General features: G+C 36.6%; 1 protein-coding gene across 9 annotated transcripts in view; it reads right to left on the reverse strand.

The window, feature by feature from the left end:
• Window positions 1-19049, reverse strand: part of Task6 (TWIK-related acid-sensitive K[+] channel 6) — a 73708-nt gene that overhangs the window by 31771 nt on the left and 22888 nt on the right. For 6 of the 9 annotated variants that reach the window (XM_073958996.1, XM_073958993.1, XM_073958994.1 and 3 more), the window contains exon 2: window positions 5811-6874. In XM_073958996.1, coding sequence (XP_073815097.1) covers window positions 5811-5937 — 127 coding nt within the window. In that variant the 5' untranslated portion in view covers window positions 5938-6874. The remainder of the gene's footprint in view (window positions 1-5810; window positions 6875-19049) is intronic. The other 3 variants (XM_073958998.1, XM_073959000.1, XM_073958995.1) reach the window with 1 other exon arrangement.

The raw sequence follows: 19049 nt of genomic DNA on the forward strand, positions 1-19049 counted from the left end.
TTCTGCAACGATCATTCAGTGTTGGATAGTACATATACAGAAGAATTGCGATACTTCGTACCCCAAAACAAAAAAAAAAATGGAAATATCAATGATTCTGAATAAACTGCGGGTCCTTTGAAGACGCTTTTTCGGATTTTAACACTGCTAATTCGTAAAAAAATTACCGATCCCCTGAATACAAATATGTATGTACATACATATATTCAATGTAGCATAGCCGAGTGCTACCGAACACATTCACAGGTTGCGGATGGTAGAATCCCAGGATATACTGAATAGCTAATAATTAATTACGCAATCACGGACAGTTGTACAAGTTAAATATGTCATATGACTGCATAAAAATTATGAATGAAAAGTGCCAATAAAAGTTGACACCACTGCTGCTATCGGTAGAACTTAGCGACATCTTAGTTGTTAACTTACTGAAAAATTATGCAGAATAGCATTAAATGACACTTCGATCATTAAGCTTAACTCCAACGAATAAATCATAGAATTCCACTACTGGTCTCCGACGTTTTCTGAAAAATATAAACAAACTGCTGGGTCCTATACAAAGACGAAACGGGATTGCAAAGACGCTGAAAGGTAGAGGGGTTTTCCTGCCCATCCTTAACAACAGGAGACTTCTTGAGAACACTGTCCAAACTATCAAGTGTAGAAATGACTGTGCCATTACTAATTACCTGCTCAATTGAAAGCACTTCTCCTCCGCGTTAAACGTTATTCTGGCTCTCCAACCTCTATATATCATAATCCAGTTAAAACGGCAAAAACTGTTTTTAGACTCCGACAGTCAGGATCGTGGCGAAGTTCACACTTCGGACATGTGAAAGTCTTAAAACTAATTGATAGTCAGCTTGAATTAAAGCAGTAAAGCTCTGCATGACATACACAATATCGTTAAACTATGTTGGGTTCCGGCTCGTGGTAATATAATGGGAAAGGAAGTGCAGGTGAACTAGCTCGAGACGGCTCGAAGTCTATCGACCTACTAATTGATGAAACACGTCAAAAATGGATCTTGGAACCTGCTAACAGAACATCCAAGCAATCTGCCCTGAGTTCTCACTTCGTAGACCGGCATTCCCACACTCACTCGACAAGTTAGGGATAAAAATCACGGTGGGACTTAGATTGAGATCTCTAACATCAAAATTTGATGAAAGGGGCATTGACTACTGTAGGCTATGTGAAGATGCAGGGGAGATAGAGACTGTCGAAAATCTACTTGTTGGGACATTTCCTGAGTATTTCTCTACAAGTGGTGTCTTAGACACGCCGTTCGGACTCGGCGATAGACAGTAGGTCCCATATCATTGAGCTAATATGAATCGGGGTGCACTCATTGATATGAGAGAAGTCTCCCTTGTCCTTTCCGGGATGTTTGTGGTATAAAAAAATATACTCTGACCTTCCTATACAACATAGATCCTATTTGCCAAGCATTTATTCTGGGTTGTCAAAACCCCATAACTACTAAAATGTTTCCCTTCTATCTACATCCAGCAAATCAATCAAAATGTTTCCCTTCTATCTACATCCAGCAAAGCAATCGATCAACTATACTGCTACAATTCAGTAATCTACTCTCCTTCATCTCCAACCCAACGAGCAATAACCACAAACCTCATCATCCTCTCCACTTCATCTTCAACTCTTTGAGCAATAACTCTTATCATCTTTACCTCATCTTCATCTTTACTTCATCAATCCCATTATCATCTTACTACACCATCTTCACCACCCATAACCTACCCAAGATGAAAACAATGGACTAACGGTATCCGAGTCAAGCCGTCACCTATACTATTAGATGGCTGCGCATCCTTAAACCTAATCTAACCTAAGTGGAGCGAAATCTGAGTGAAATGGCTTCAAGACTAATACTGCACCATCCTATTTAAACCTAGCAAGTCTTGAATAACGCTCTTAGTTCTATCGCCACCATGGTTGTTTACGGGTGTTAGGTAACCTTCAGCTAGTCTATAAAATAACTTAACGGAGCTTTATGATTTCAAAAATTAATGTTGGAGGGCCGCATACCATGCCGGTTGATGAATCGTGGGCCAACACTAGAGTAGTAACTCTAAATCTGGGCTACGATTTTTGCTCTCCGCAGTTTGCCTAGCGCTGCTCTAAATTTATTGGCCGAGATTCATAAATTCTGATTATACGCCAATATAGAGAATGAGGTCCTCCAGGATTTTCGGAACTTTATACTTTTTTTGGGTGACGTAGGGGATGAAGGATACCAAGGAACGGTCCTGACCGGTTTTAACATGGCAAAGCCAAGGATTTATCTTGGTCCCTCTTTCATCTCAAGTGGACACTGACCTCCCCGTGGTATCACCTGGGGAACTGCCTTTAACACCCGTTAAAGGTAGTGAGCTAACATGTGCCGCGCGTTGACCCATAAGAACGTTAAAAATTTGGGTTTGGGCGTCGGGTTAGTAACCCTCCCCTAGAAAAAATAGCCTACTATGAAAAAAACAAAGGAAAAGAAAAACAAACGATCCCCGCAAACGTTTTAAGGACCATGATCTGCGAATCTGCACCTGGAATGTTCGCACTCTTTATAGAGAAGGTGCAGTCTTCACATTGGCAGACGTACTTGTAAAGTACAAGGCCGACATTACTGTCATACAGGAAATAGGATGGATTAGGAAAGGCGTCACAATAGCACCTAAAGGTGACGCACTGTATTATAGCTGCCATGACGTAAAGCATGAGTTTGGTTGCGGATTTGTAGTTAGTCGGAGACTAAAACATCTGGTATCCAGCTTCATCCCAGTGAATGAAAGACTTGCTGCAATTCGAATAAAAGCTAAAAAAACGAGCTCTTAGAAGAAACATATGACCGTTGCCCTGTCCATGACATTAAAATTATTCTAGGCGATTTTAATGCCAAAACTGGAAAGGAGAATATCTTTGGCCCAACAGTCAGTCAGTCTCCACAGTGAAACATCTGACAATGGTATGAGGCTGATAGACTTTGCAGCTGCAAAAAACATGGTAGTTAGCAGTACCAGATTTAATCATCTCGATATTCATAAGGGCACCTGGCTGTCTCCAGATCAAAGAACAAGTAATCAAATTGATCATGTTGTGATAGATGGAAGACATTCATCGAGCGTGTTGGATGTACGATCGTTCCGAGGCGCAAACATTGATTCGGACCACTACCTTGTTGCAGCAAAGGTACGTACCCGTCTAAACGTTGCAAATAAAGCACGAACAGACACAACGCGGAAGTTGGATATCGATAGGCTGCAAACACAACAGATAGCCACAACATATTTCACTCAGCTAGCCCAATTGCTTAATGAGAGCACTCCTTGTCCCGATAACATAACAACACAATGGCAAAATATTGCCCACTCCATGCAAACAGTCGCAAAATCCATACTTGGATACCAGAGACCTCCACCAAAGAATCCATGGTATGACCAGGAGTGCCGTGCTGCTACCGAAGAAAAAAAATGCGGCATATAGGGCTACTTTACAATCAGTAGCAAAGCGTAGCACACGAGAGAGGTATCGTGAGAAAAGGAGAGAGGAGAAACGTTTTTTCCGCAGGAAAAAGGGAGAGATGGAAAAGAGGCAGTGTGAACAAATAGAGATGTACAGGAGACAGAACGAAGTCCGAAAATTCTACCAAAGAGTGAAGCATCAAACTGATGGCTTTGGTACAGGCATATCCTCCTGTAGAGACCAACAAGGTAATTTGGTAACTAATACAGATAGTGTGCTCAGGATATGGAAAGAACATTTTTCCAAACTGTTGGTATCCGATAGCAGTGAAGACGGCGAAGATACCACAGATCCAATCCCAGAAGATGGTATTGAATGTATACCGCCCAGCCAAGATGAGGTAAGGACAGCAATAAACCGGCAGAAGAATAATAAGGCGGCAGGAGCAGATGGCCTACCAGCCGAGCTGTTCAAAACCGGAGGCGACACGCTGATAAGGTGTTTGCATCAGCTAGTTAGCACCATCTGGCAGGAAGAACGCGTACCCGACGATTGGAACGTGAGCATCCAGACTGTGTGCTCCAATTACAGGTCATAAGTCTGCTCCCTATTGCATATAAGATAGTATCTGGCATATTGTGTGAGAGACTAAAGCCTATGGTCAATGAAATTATTGGACCCTATCAGTGCGGCTTTAGACCTGGCAAATCCACCATTGACCAGATATTTACCTTGAGACAAATCCTGGAAAAGACCCAAGAAATGCAGATCGACACCTTCCACCTTTTCGTCGATTATAAAGCAGCATTCGACAGCCCTATACGTTCAAAGGTGTTCCAAGCCATGTCTGATTTTGGTATTCCTGCAAAGCTCATTCGGCTCTGTAGAATGAAATTAACTGAGAAGTAACTGACACCTTTGCAAAAGTCGAAAGAGAATCTGCTAAAGTTGGTCTGGCAGTAAACGGCAAAAAAACCAAGTCCAATATGTCCACAAACCCCGCACTATCTGTGAATGTTGGTACCTACAATTTTGAGGTAGTAAAGGACTTCGTCTACCTCGGCACCGCCATAAACACAACAAATAACATCAGTTGTGAAATACGAGAAGAATATTGTTGGCTAACAGATGCTACTTTGGGCTGAGTAAGCAGTATAGGAATAAAGCCACCTCTCGTCAAACAAAAATAACACTTTACAAAACACTGATACTCAAGCAGATAAGGCAGTGCTTGGTGTGTTCGAGAGAAAAATTCTTCGAAAGATCTACGGGCCAATCTGTGTTGACGGCGAATATCGGCGTCGTATGAACAACGAGCTGTATCAACTATACAATGACATCAATGTAGTTGAACGAATCGTGATACAACGATTGCGATGGCTAGGCCATGTTATAAGAATGAGTGATGATGAACCCGCTAAAAAGGCGTATAAATACGGGCCGCATGGGGGTTCTCTCTGGAAGGCCAAAGCTTCGTTAGAGCGAACAAGTGAAACGAGATATCAGAAAGCTACATATTCCAGATTGGGAAAATACAGCAGCAAACAGAGAGGATTGGAGATTTTTTCTTAGTTCGGCTTATGGAACAAATGTTCTGTAAAAGGCCAGCTAAGTAAGTAAACAATTTCGAAAAATAGGCGATGGTCTCTTTTACGAGTGCAATAGTTTTAATATTTAAAAAATCTTCACGTTTACCCCAACTTCTCTCAGACATTTATGTTCTCATTCTAAGTTTGCGCTCTTTTTTCATGTACTTTTTTAAATCCTACGTTGAAAATAAATGTTCAAATTATTAGGTCTGTGCGATAACCCAAAAATGTGTACAAATGCGTAAATTTTTTTACTGAATGCTGTTCGATACCGAAGAAACTGTTCAGTAAAAGAGAGCGATTTGAGAGAGATTTCATGACAGTTCTGTGACTGAGAACTTGCAAATTTTTGCTGGGAAAATTTGTCCCGAAAAAAATTTAGAAGTTAGACCTTTATTCAGCTGTTCAATGCAAACAACTTGAAATGTTGGCATTTTTGACCAAGAAAATTTCACATTTTTTAGATTCTAAAGTATTGTGGATAGGATTATTGCTATAAATAAGTAAAATGCAATTTTAAAATGTACGTTTTTGTTCCATTTGGTTTAAAATATCAAAAGAAACAAAAACAATTTTCATACATTTCGGAAACAGCTGACTTTTTTGCAAGTTCTTGCAAAATGTTGTTCGATAACTTTCTGCAATTTTTCTAGCTTGAGAGAGGAACATTCACTGAGAAAAGTTGCTGGAACTTGCTGGGAAAGTTATCGTACTGACCTATTGCTGTATCCAATTACTTACCTTGTAGGGCTTCACAACGTAAAGTTTCCGTTTCCGATTCAAGGGCATCAAATACAGCAGCTCCGACTAGTAAATAGGTAAATGTGCACACGATCAAAGATATCGTGCGAACATTTTGTTTCTTCATTCTTCATTGAGAAGAAGATTTTCAATATGCTCTCGGTATGGGATCAAAAAGTACTTGTCAATGTTTGCAACTACTCTCAATTTGATTTGTTGTTGTTGTTGTTGTTGAACAGAGTGTCCTGTGAGAACTTTGGCAGATTGTGTTGTGGTCTGTTTCAAACACAATGGGGTGGTTTGACGACGACGACAGTGGCGACAATTTAAATGTTGCATAACTTCGTGGGTTTTCCTTCTCTATTCTTATTGGCAATGTTGACTTATAAATGGGTTTTGTGTTTTTTATTTTGACTTTCTATTTTATGTTTTTTTGGAACCATCATATGCTTAGCTTTTATCACAATATGTACACACATACACTCATTCACACATAATCATCATCAGCAGCATTCTAATCAATTTATCTTTTTTTGTCGATGGCACAGTTTGGGATTATTTCTATTTGGCGGTTAGGATTCGTTTCGCTTTTTCTTTGTATTTTTTGGTTTTGGCACAGTTTCAGGACAATAGGAAGATGTGTTTGCGCGGTTTATGGTTTGTCATATTTGTTGGGTTTCCGCATATAAATATTTTATTATTTTCCTCTTTTATAGCTGCGCGGAAGTTGTTGCGGATGTATGGAGGACATTTATTTATTTAATTGATATTTCGGGAAGAAATGTTGGCGATGATATTGGTTTTAGATTGGAAGAATTGTATAGATGGTGTGGGCATAATATACCTGGTCTAGTATGCACCGACATATTTTGGCTTAATTTGGGAGTTTTGTTGCTGTTGTTGTTGTATAAATATTACATCACATCTTAAATCTATACCACCATTTTATGGTTATTATTTTGTGAGATACTCGTATATCTGTAAGTATTTTTATGTTTGTTATACATTTTTATTATTATTATTATTTTAGAATTTGAAAAGCTCTATGGGTTTGGTGGTATTATCTGTATTTTAAATTGGGGGAATAAATAAATAAATATTATACATTTCCAATAGAATTTTGTTGATTTCATAAATATTTGTTTTTGTTGGCACACACACATACATACATGTCAGCAAATGCATACAACACTTGAAACTACCCAGCTAACATTTTTTCCGAATTCGGTACAAAAGTTGTATGGACGTGTCCACCTAATTCGGAAAGAATTTTCTAAGAAAATTCTAACAAAATATTAGAGCTTCGCAAATAATTCGGTCCGAATTCGGAAAAAAATTCTGGAAAATTCGGTGGAAAATTTAGATTTTTTGAAGAAAATCGGTCCGAATTCGGAAAGAAATTCTGGAAAAATTCGAAGAAAAGTTTAGATTTTCTGAAAAAAAAATCCAAAAGAAATTCTTGGGCGCTGACGCCTTGATATTGACACACAATACAGAACTAATCCCCACTTAAAAAAATTTTTCTTTTAATGCGCTATTTATAGATAATTCTAATTTCAAACGTCGTAATGATTTTCCCTGTGCACGAGTATGTTGAATCTATCAACTCTAACTTGAACTATTATATGTTGCATTTATATTAAAACAATTCAAAAATTGTATATGCAAATTTATAAAAAAAAAACACTTTGATTTTCGACAACAATCGAACAAAAAAAAATCCCTTAGCAAATCGATTAGAAATCGGAACGAATTCGGAACGAGATTCTTAAGTTTCTTCAGAAAATGTTCAGAGATTCTTAAAAAAAGTTTAAGAAAATCGGTACAATTTCTAGAAAAATATCTAAAAATATTCAGAAAATCTTGAAAAAATAACGGAAAACAGGGCCCTCGCAAAAAATTGTTAGCTGGGTAATGTTCTACCGCAACTACATATTATACCTACCCAACAAACCAAAATCGGAAGAAACATCCGAGTTTACTTGCGGCAACTGTCAGTTTGTAGGTGAGAGAGGGTGCTGAGAGGCAAAGAGTTACCATATGCCTCACCTCTCTCTCCTACAAAATGACAATTGCCGCAAGTAAACTAGCCCAATGTAAATTGGGACTAAGTGCATGGCTTTTTTACGTACATTATTTATTGTCAAAAACTAAAATGCAAAGGGCAACCTAGTTCGAATTTAGCTCGGCCGTTCTTTATTGTTTTATCAGAAATGACTTAAGAAAGAATGTCATCCTTCTTATGTACCGATGTCTTAAGTCGACGGGATACTAAACAGTATCGGTGTTTATATAAGAGGCTCTCCTTGCAGTATAGCACATAAAGTAAAAAAATGAAAGTAGAAAATCAAGTGAAAACGCCGTTAAGTTTGACTGGACCGAACTTTTATGTCCTCCACCACGATTTGTATTAAAGTAAAAATGAATTATTACTTTACTTTTGTTTATGAAAGTACTAGGCTCTTGCGCCATGTTATCTGAAGAATATCGCTTTCTATTAAACTAGGTATATAAAAGATATTTCAAATTACCGCCCTATCTCAAAATTATCTAGTATTTCAAAATTATTTGAACATATTATATATGAGAAGCTTTATTCTTCAGTTCAACAGTTTCTGATAACGTCACAGCATGGTTTCATCAGAAACCGATCAACAGTGACTAACTTGATGCTCTTTACGAATTATTGCATGTCAATGTTTGAAAAGGGCTACCAAGTTGATTGCATTTATTTTAACCTATCCGAAGCTTTTGACAGAGTTTCACATAACGTGCTTTTGGCTAAATTGTTGAAAATTGGTCTGCACTCTTCTTTTCTTAATTGGGTAAAGTCATATTTTTCGAGCAGAATATGCTTTGTTAATATTGAAAATTTCCAGGGTTTAAAATGCTAACGCCATATTAGCAAAAGCACCGAATTTTTGCAGCTTTGCCTGCTAAAATTTCTTCGAAATATGTTTAGCAACAATGAACAACGGCAACATGTAGCAACAAATTTCACAAAAATATTGCTAGCGATGCTGATGCTATTTGATATCGCCGCTGTCATAAAATAGTATCATACACGCATACTCATATTTTGCAGCACACAAGATCAACACATATCAGAAAAGACAATAAGCAACAAAGTTTCAAAGGCTTAGCCAGATTTTCAGCAAAAAATGGTTTTTGAGATCAGGGTTACCAGTGTAATGCATTAAAAATCACGATATAATTAATTCCAATTTTTCGTTCAAAGGTCATGTGAATTGTTAATGAAGCCGTTCAATATATTTATTTTTTATTTTTAAACAATAATTATTAGTATTCTTTAGGTTCTACCATATGATGGAGACATTTTGACATTAAATGCTACATTTTTATACCCTCCACCATAGGATGGGGGTATATTAAGTTTGTCACTACGTTTGTAACTACTCGAAATAATCATTGTAGACCCCACAAAGTATATATATTCTTGATCAGCGTGCAATTCTACATCGATATAGCCATGTCCGTCCGTCTGTCCGTCTGTCCGTCTGTGGAAATCACTCTAGCGTCCGAACGGATTGACGTAGGTTGATGAAATTTTGGGAAAATATGTTATATTTACGTAGGACTTTTGGTATTGAAAGCGGGCTATGTAGGTCCACGCTTTCGTATAGCCCCCATACAAAATGACGCGTGACGCGTCGTCGTTTTAAGGAATTTTTAAGATATTTGGCCCATTTTACTACCGAATTGGTTGTAATTTGGTACTTTGTGTCTACAGAGGCCAAAAAATATTCCTACCAAAGTTGGGTTATATAGGTCCACGTTTTGGTATAGCCCCCATATAAGGCCCCATATAAAGTACGCGTCATTTTAATATATTTTGAATGTATTAGACCCATTTGACCACAGAATTGGTTGTAATTTGGTATTTTGTGTCTTCAGAGGCCAGAAAACATTCCTACCAAAGTTGGGTTATATATGTAGGTCCACGTTTTGGTATAGTCCCCACATAAGACCCCTTATAAAGTACGCGTCATTTTAATATATTTTGAATGTATTAGACCCATTTGACCAAAGAATCGGTTGTAACTTTGTATTTTGTGTTTCCAGAGGCTAAGAAACATTTCTACCATAAAATGTTTATATAGGTCCACGTGTTGATATAGCCCCCATTAATCCACCGAAATGGCTGAAATTTGTGGTGGAGGGTATAAAAAGTTCGGCCCGACCGAACTTAACGCTTTTCTTACTTGTTTATTACTGCGTTGGCAACTCTAATCAGAAAAACACACTCTGTTGCTATTTTCCTGCGACGTATGGTCAGCCGACTGCTAAGTTTGTAGCGTTGTTGTCGATTATGCCTAACGAAAAAAAGATTAGGTGTCGAAAACGAAATAAGCAAAAATGCACAAAAATAAATATGCGTTCGGTTGCTTATTTAGCCGTGTGTGTCAATATTGTGTAGCAGTTGAAGTGTACCGCTAATGCTAATGGTTTTAGATGCTGGCTTTTAAACCCTGAAAATTTCAGATCAGATGTTTTCTTTGCTACCTCTGGCATTCCTCAGGGCAGCATTTTAGGGCCATTATTTTTTATACTTTTTATAAATGATATTGATTCCTCTATACGTTTTGGTAAGGTTCTTCTTTTTGCAGATGATATTAAGTTATTCTCGAAGATATCTAATCTGCGAGATGTTAAACTATTGCGGGCTGATTTAAATAATTTAATTTCCTGGTGTGAATTAAACAAACTGAATTTCAATTTTCCAAATGTGTTCATCTTCCCTTCGGAAGAATAACAAGATTTATTGATAGTCATTATTTTTTTGGTACCCAAATGCTTTTAAAAGTAAGCACCAAAGTTGATTTAGGTGTCGTCTTTGACACTGAGCTTTCTTTTAAATATCACATTGATTACATTTTACCTAGTGCGTACACAGCTCTAGCTTTTATTAAACGTAATTGTAAGGAATTCACGGATCCCTATACTCGCAAACTATTGTATACAACATTTGTTAGATCAAAACTGGATTACGCATCTATTATATGGAATCCTTATTATACTGATAAAGTTAATCGAATTGGGCGCCTTCAAAAGAAATTCATAAATTTTGCGTTGTTTTCCATAAATTTTTCTAATCCTCTGCCTTCATATGAAGCAAGGTGTAATTTAATTCATTAAGTGTTCGTAGATCCAAAAAATCTATTATCTTTCTATATAAACTAGTTTGTGGGATTATGGATTGCCCCGATTTACTTAGCTTAATTGGATTCAAAGCGCCGACAAGATCTCTTAGATATATTGAATATTTTAATATTTCAAGCCATAGAACCAATTATGGATTTAATGAACCAATTGTCCAATACTGTAAATATGCAAGTTAATATTGATTTTACATACCCCATTGATAAATTTAAAGAAATATTGGATTTATATTTTTTTCTAATAATATAAGCTAGTCTGTAAGGATTGTAATTCCATAGACTGAAATAAATAAATAAATACCAATGAGACTTCCATGTTTTCGACCCAATCAGAAACCAAAATATAACCTTCAAAATACGTAATATATGTAGATATAAATACCAAGTTCCAGTCACTACAGTAGAATAGTTCTTTAAAAGACTTTACATCGAGCGGTATGGTAGTACCTTCTAATCTGAGAAACCCACAATAACTCTTTTACGGGGGTTATGAGGAAATATCAAAAAAGTATACATATATATGAGGAAAAATCAAAATGTTTTAGTTTTCCATAAAAAAAAATTAAAAAAAATTTTAAGCTACACGAAAGATTTTTAGTACATAGATTGGGAAAAAATTCCGATTATCAAATCTGTTCGAGATACTAATTTTGGTTATTGCGCGCAAAAGTTATGGCGGTTTTAATTCTTATAATAAGAAATAAATCTTAAAACAACGCTACTCATTATATTGCGAAACATTGTTAATTAAGGGCTTCCTACGTACTTACTGAGGTCCCATAACATTAGTGAAAAAGTTTTAAATTTTCGCGGAAATAATGAAAGAATAAAAAAAATCAAAGCTTGCAACTTGTTTTAATAAAATTTAAGCTGTTTATGCATCGGACAAATATTTGAAAAATATGTACGTAATCTAAACATCGCGACGATTCAAATGGAACCAAAAATATAGAAATCGGTTTAGCGGTTTGCACATTTTAGCAAAACAAAAATAATTATATTGAGGGAAGTTATAAAATTTTTGTATGAGAAAATATTTTTCAAATTTTTTTTGTGAGTTAGTTGAAGAAGATGTAAGAAAATTAGGTCGGAGTTAATAAATTTCACGCAAAAAATCACGTTTTTTATTCTAATCACTTCTCGAGTAAATTAATATTGGGTTCCTTTGAATGGGGTATAATCTTCAAATAAAACTGTATCATTTGAAATGCGTGTAAATCGCGAAATCCTCAAAATCGCTTGATGCGCATGCGGTTTATCAATACGGCGAATTCTTCTCTTTTAATTTGTACACATTTGCCAGGATTTACTTTGGCCGCTAAGATGTAGCGTCGTCTGCAGTTTAGTGTGCAACAATCTGTATAACGCTTATAATTTGCACAAAGTGCATACCCTTTTTATGCGCATCCGATTTCACTACCAACCGTGGAAAAATACATCGATCTAATCCTATTTCGATCAAATCCATCAAGAACCGTGGATGTAGCATCACACACTATTTTTGGGTTAAATCGGATACAGCTCCCTTGCCACTAAATTTTTTAAACCGCTGTTTTTGCACAAACGCGAGTGATGTGTCAGATCCAAAGAAAATGCGACTAAATCCGCGATATTTTCAAAAACACTTTTCGCACATTTTTCGTTTTTTGCAGTTGCTGTTTTCGCCGTTCTAGTGGATGGATTTTCACGATCTATGATTTATGTGATCCGGACCGCCGAAAAACTAAAATATCGCGGGGTACCAGCACACTCAAAAGGATATTGTAAATACTGTACCCAAAAAATAGGTTTTTTAGAAAAAATATCGTACTAAATTTTGGCCTTTGGCAGTAGATTACTCTGCTGCTGTGTGGGCTACATAGCCAATATACATATCAAATTATGCGTAATCGCGAGTACATTAATGCTTTTGTTTGTTTTTTGAAATACTCGAATGCGCGTTCCAGTTAAATTAAAAATACGAAAAACACCTAAAATCCGGCTTCAAAATGTCAGCATCCATAAAAGGAGGATGCAGTGGAAATTTTGAAAAGTGATACATTAGAAAGTTAATCTTCATTTTGTATTCTTCTACTTTTACTTTGGACATACATATATCCGTCATTTGAACGTTTTAATCAGCAATCAAATAGTAACGAAAAAACCTCGTTAGCTTCAACGTTTTTTTCCTATTTTTATTCATTTACGCGGTCATAACTTCCACGCAAATTATTTTGGCAATTTTTTGAGCTTTGTTCAAAAACACTTGAATTGATCTAGCCATGGTCATAGTTACTGGTAAATTGCAATAGTTCGCGTATTATAATAGTGCAAACCTTGGCTTCATGGAAACTACATTTTTTTTGATATTCACTCATATATATAAAAGGTGTTTATGGAGGGTATAATTAAATTTGTCATTCCGTTTGTAACACATCGAAATATTCATCAGAGATGGGAGAGAAGGATATACTCTTGAGCGAAATACTAAGTCGATATAACCATGTCCGTCCGTCTGTTGAAATCAAGATACAGCTCGCAATTTTTATGATAGAGCTTTGTAATTTGGTATAGATGTTTATATTACTCCTAGGATGTTTGATATTGCAAATGGGCTATATCGGTCTACGTTTTGATATAGCCCCCATAGAACGGTACCACCCGATTTTCGGTTTTTTGAAGGTTTTAGCTTAATTATCATATCGAAATGGCTGAAAGTTGGTAGTTAGACTTCGTTGGGGGGTATAAAACGTTCCCCCAGAATTTTGTTTGTATAGGTCCACGCCTTCATATAGCTCCCATAGAACAGCACCTCCCGATTTCCAGTATTTCGATAGTTGTGGCCTCAATATTCCACCGAAATGACAGAAAGTTGGTATTTAGTCTTCATTTGGGGTACAACATTTCACCGAAATGGCTGAAAGTGGGTATTTAGTCTTCACTTGAGGAACTAAACATTCCATGTAAAATTTGTCGGTATAGGTCCATTCCTTAATGTAGGAAGGTACCTTCCGATTTTCGGTATTTTTAAGGTTATGGCTTCAATATTGCTCCGAAATGGCTGAAATTTGGCATTTTGTCTTCGTGAGGGGTACATAACTTTCCCCCGGTCCACACCTTAATATAGTCCCCTCTAAATTTGTCGGTATAGATCCTCGCCTTCATATACATAGCTCCCATAGAACGGTCCATCCTAATTTTTGGTATTTTGAAGTTTGTGGTCTCAATATTCCACAGAAATGGCTGAAATTTGGTATTTAGTCTTCGTTGGTGGTATTAAACATTCCATCTGAAATTTGTCTGTACAGGTCGACGCCTTCATATAGCCCCCATAGAACGGTACCTTCCGAATTTCGGTATTTTGAAGGTTAGAAACATTGTTTTACCGAAATATCTGAAATTCGGTATTTAGTCTTCCTCATAAACAAATGGAAACTGTTGTTCCATTTTACTTCAATACAACTAGTGGTGAAGGGTATAACAAGTTCGGCTCGGCCGAACTTAACTCCGTTGTTCCTTGTTTACATTGTAGACTAATAGACTAATCCGGACATCTCATATTTTTCGTACCTCGATAATCCGGACATCAACATTTTTTCCAATCTTGAGCATTAGATTTTTATTTATTCCTTTGAAGTTTTCGTTCTTAGCAATAGCAATTAACACATCAATAAGAACAAATAAGTTTTTCAAAGTTTTCGGTCCACATCTCGTCTGTCTGTCTAGCCACTGTTGACTCAGTTATACAGACAATATTGAATTAACTATCTTAATCTGTCAAATTAGTTTTCTACTGTTCAAATATTGATGGCTGACTATGATATGCAAACCGAGTGTTGGCTAGCCTGTTTCCCTAAAAATCGATACTGGGTGTTCTTTCCCTCTAAAGGAATTATTTCATTAGCCTTCCGATTAGTGAGAAAGTCCCTTGGGAGCATGTACTATATTCCATGGATATTTTACCAAGAAATGTTTAAACCATTTAAAGAATTGGGATTAATAGCTTAGTTTAAATTTTTAGATTCTCTAACTCGGTAAAATTAAAACACGAAATTATGAATGAAAAGTTTAAATAAAAGTTGACAGCGTTCTTGCTATCGACAGAACTTAACCACTACGTTTTTGTTCGCAAACTTAATTACCGAAATTATAAGCATTTTAATTTCACCTATATTTATCGGTAACGCAAAAAAGAGCAAAAAATTAATCCACTATTTGTATAGAAATTTCAATAAATTATTAAAAAAAAATCGTTCTTTGATATACAAAGTCATCGGTAACTACAGTTTAAAATCCCATATTGTCTTAGTCGAAGGCTATAACATTTATATAATACAACATCTCTTTTTGGTTTCAAAGGCGAGATGAAGACAGTTGCTGATTTTCACAGAAATGGCTGAAATATATTCACTGAAATGAGATGAGTGCATTTTAATTCTGATGTTATATCTCAAGAGGCTGATATCCCATGGACACTGAAAATCAATATATGTAGGTGTGATATTTCCCTAATATATATTAGATTACCTTAGATGTCAGGTTATTATGTAGTAAACGTCCGTTAGTAATGATTTTAAGTTACAAAATTATATTTTTGTTACTACTCGGTAATCCAGACACTTCGATAATCCGGACATTGCCGAAACATGTGGTGTCCGGATTATCGAGACTATACTGACTATACTGTGAGGAAAAGTTATAGAAGATTTTTATGTGATGATATGTATTTTTCGACTTGAGGTCAGTAAAAAGCGGTGTTTATTTTTCTTGCTTAGGTTTGTTCTTTATTCCGATATTTCGATTGACATAGTCAATCATCTTCAGGGAAAACTACAAAAATTCAAATATTACATTCGAATAACAAAAGATTTTTTAAAAATAGAATTTTGCCGCTTTGTTCCATATCCACACTTATGACACAAATGTGAAATGTCCCATCTTTGTCTCAATAAATTCAAAATATATAAATCGAGTATTAAAATTCTGATTTTCTAGATATGTTCTTAAACTTGTAGGTTATTAATATATTAGATATCTCGGAAACTAGAGCAGATAGGAAACAACCTATATCTCAAAAAGTCAAAAATGGAATGGACAAACCAAACAAATACAGTGCGTTTGGTGTTGAAAAAACAATGTGATTGGTTGTATGATATAATTCGCATCTACAATTTTTTTAATTTCTTTAATATAAAGGCAATATCTAATATTTCAACCAGTGCTGATAGACTCAACATGTATGTACATATGGTTCATATTGTCCTGCTATGCTCACAAGACGATAACAACTACAGTGAAAATCATTAGAAGAAACGGTAAATTACAATAATACAAAATAAAAGCATTAATAAAAAGCAGCAAAATTTGTCTCTGGTTTGGTTGGTGGGTGGTGCGTGGTGGTTTGTTAGCCAATAAAAACAAAACAACTCGCCAAAATTGTTTTTTTCAATCTCTCAGAAAAAATCATTATTTTTTTGCTTTATGAAAGGCGTTCATGAAAAACAGATATTTGAACCTTGGCAAGACTTTATGAACACTATTCCTAAAATGCAGTCATTTTTTTCTGTATACCCATTCCTGTAGAATAAGTCTTATGTCAGACTATGAAAATTATCATTGAAAACGTTTTTCCATTTTCTTCCAAATTTTCATTGACGTTCACACATATTTGAAATCATTTGAAAATTTTGATATTTTCATTGCTTTGCATTGGTTTGAGTGTTACGAATATAAACACAAAGAATAATTTCAGATTACAGAACCTTGTGTACAGAGTTTCACCCCCTTCACACCTCTTGCCTATAAACTCATTTTTATGTTATTGAAAATTTTCATAGTCTGGCATAAGACTAATATGACTAAAAATACCGAAAATTGGAAGTTAGCGTTCTATGGGGCCTATATCAAAACGTTGACCTATACTGACAAATTTCTTGGAAAAAGTTTTGTAACCCCAAAATATCCAAAATTCACAGATTTCGGTGAGATAGTCTCGCTAAAATCTTTAATATACCGAAAATCGGGAGTTATGGTTTTATGGGGCCTAAATCAAAACGTTTGCCTATACTGACAAATTTCTGGAGAAAAGTGTTGTAGCTCCAAAGAAGACTAAATACCAAATTTCCGTGTGGACCCAGTGCTTTAGAGCATTTTACGTTTCTTATGACGTCTGCAATATCGATCGTCTTAAATTGTGATGGTACCACCTCCTCTTCGATCTATCACTCTCGGGGTGCTCTGTAAACCTGTTAAAATAACATGCGCACTACTTCGGATCTGTTACTATCATCCTTATTTCCCGGATTCGACTGCGATTTAATCGTTGACCACAATTTACTTAACCCACTTAGCGAGAAAATTTTATATGAAAATGATATTTTGGAGACTTTTTAAGCATTTGTTGTAAAATACCTTTTTTCTCTAAAACGTATAGTCTTCCAGGAGTCGGGTCTTCTTTTAAAAATGCCAATGCACTGGTTTTTGATTGAGAAAATACTATTAATACATTCCTAACAAATCACCGAAATTATATGGATGTAAAATTTATGATTAAATGTATATGGCATATTTAAATTTTTCACCAAAAGTCAAAATTTATAAAAAGGTCGATATGTGAAAATACTCGAGTTTTACCTCAATTTTTGCAACCATTTTTTATTGCGTTTATCAATGTATGTATCAATGTTGCATTGTTTCAGGTGGTCTAGCGACTGTTTTCCGCTTATGCTCGCCTACTTGCCTCTTGACTTCAAGAATAAATTCTCTAAGTCTTTAGTCAGGATACAGGTGAGTGGGTTTAACTGGGCACCTAAACAAATGCAGAGTGTCGTGCAGTCACAATCCACATGCCGGGCAAGTGTTGGGTATCGTGGCATATGATTGAGGCGGGTGCATTGTCCGGATCTTAACTGGGCTAAAACCGTAGCCGGCCAGTGACTTGACGACCTTGTTCCTACTACTGATCTTATTGCAAATAGCTGTGGCTCTCGCGGACGACATAAACATGCTGTCGAACGTTACACCCAATACTTTGGGATAGTTAGTGGTCGGAGTCTGGACATCATCGACCAATAAATACAGGGGAGCCTCATTTCAGCCATCTAGGTGGTGAATAGTGTGGCAGTGGATTTCATATTTCTCAGATGGAAAAACTGCACTAAGTCGAGACTATGTAAATGTCATTGGCATTGGAAAGCATACATCACATATGTCATCTACGATAGGTCCTGACGTTATCGAAGGCCTTTGATAGGTCAATAGCCACCATAACTGTTCGGTTACACGGTCTTTTCTGCTTCAGTCCTCAACTGAGATGCGTGGATATGGCGAGTAAAACCGTTGCGGTATTGTGCATTTTCCGGAATCCATGCTGATGTTGGGCAACAGTGAAACTGCTTCTCATCCAAGGGAGGAGTATTGCCTCTAGAATCTTTTGCTATAGGCGACAAGGGGGATATCGGCCTGTACTATTCGCCTCTGCTAGCACTTTGTATGATTTTGCGTTTCGGATGACGTCTTCAACAACGCTCATCGTAAATACCATCGCTCATCCTCCTTCGGTTGGGAGGGCTCTTATACGACTTAGCACACTCCTCTTCGTCCTATCAATCTTTGGATGCTCTAAAGTCCCGTCCACTCTGCTGTGAAATTTTGTCTGATTTCGTGTATTCGACCAGCAGGTATGTAGCGAGAAGACAATCCCGGAAAATTCTCTCAGAGAATGAGGGGCTGAATGGATAGCTCTCTGAACCATTGAATGATAAATTCTCTAATCCCTTGCAAATCGGCTTTCCGATGGTTCAGAAAAGTACTGCGTTCAGAGATTATAGAGACGGGTGGTCTATTTACGGATACGATGATAGGAAGGTGGTCTGTGCCAAGGGAAATGTCGGGTTGCCAGGTTATTTACCGACGGGTCATTTATCAGACCGGATGAAACTTTCAATTTGATCGGCCAGCGCTGTACCCCTCTGGGCATTGCCCAGGACGGAATGCCAAAGGTAATGATGAGCATTGAAGCCTCCTAGCACTAGATGGTTATTGCCTAAGCGAACTAATATCGGGCACATAACGCATGACA

The sequence above is a fragment of the Musca autumnalis genome, unplaced genomic scaffold (genome assembly GCF_047663935.1).
Source record: "Musca autumnalis isolate F117 unplaced genomic scaffold, ASM4766393v1 scaffold_1, whole genome shotgun sequence".
Lineage (NCBI taxonomy): Eukaryota > Metazoa > Arthropoda > Insecta > Diptera > Muscidae > Musca > Musca autumnalis.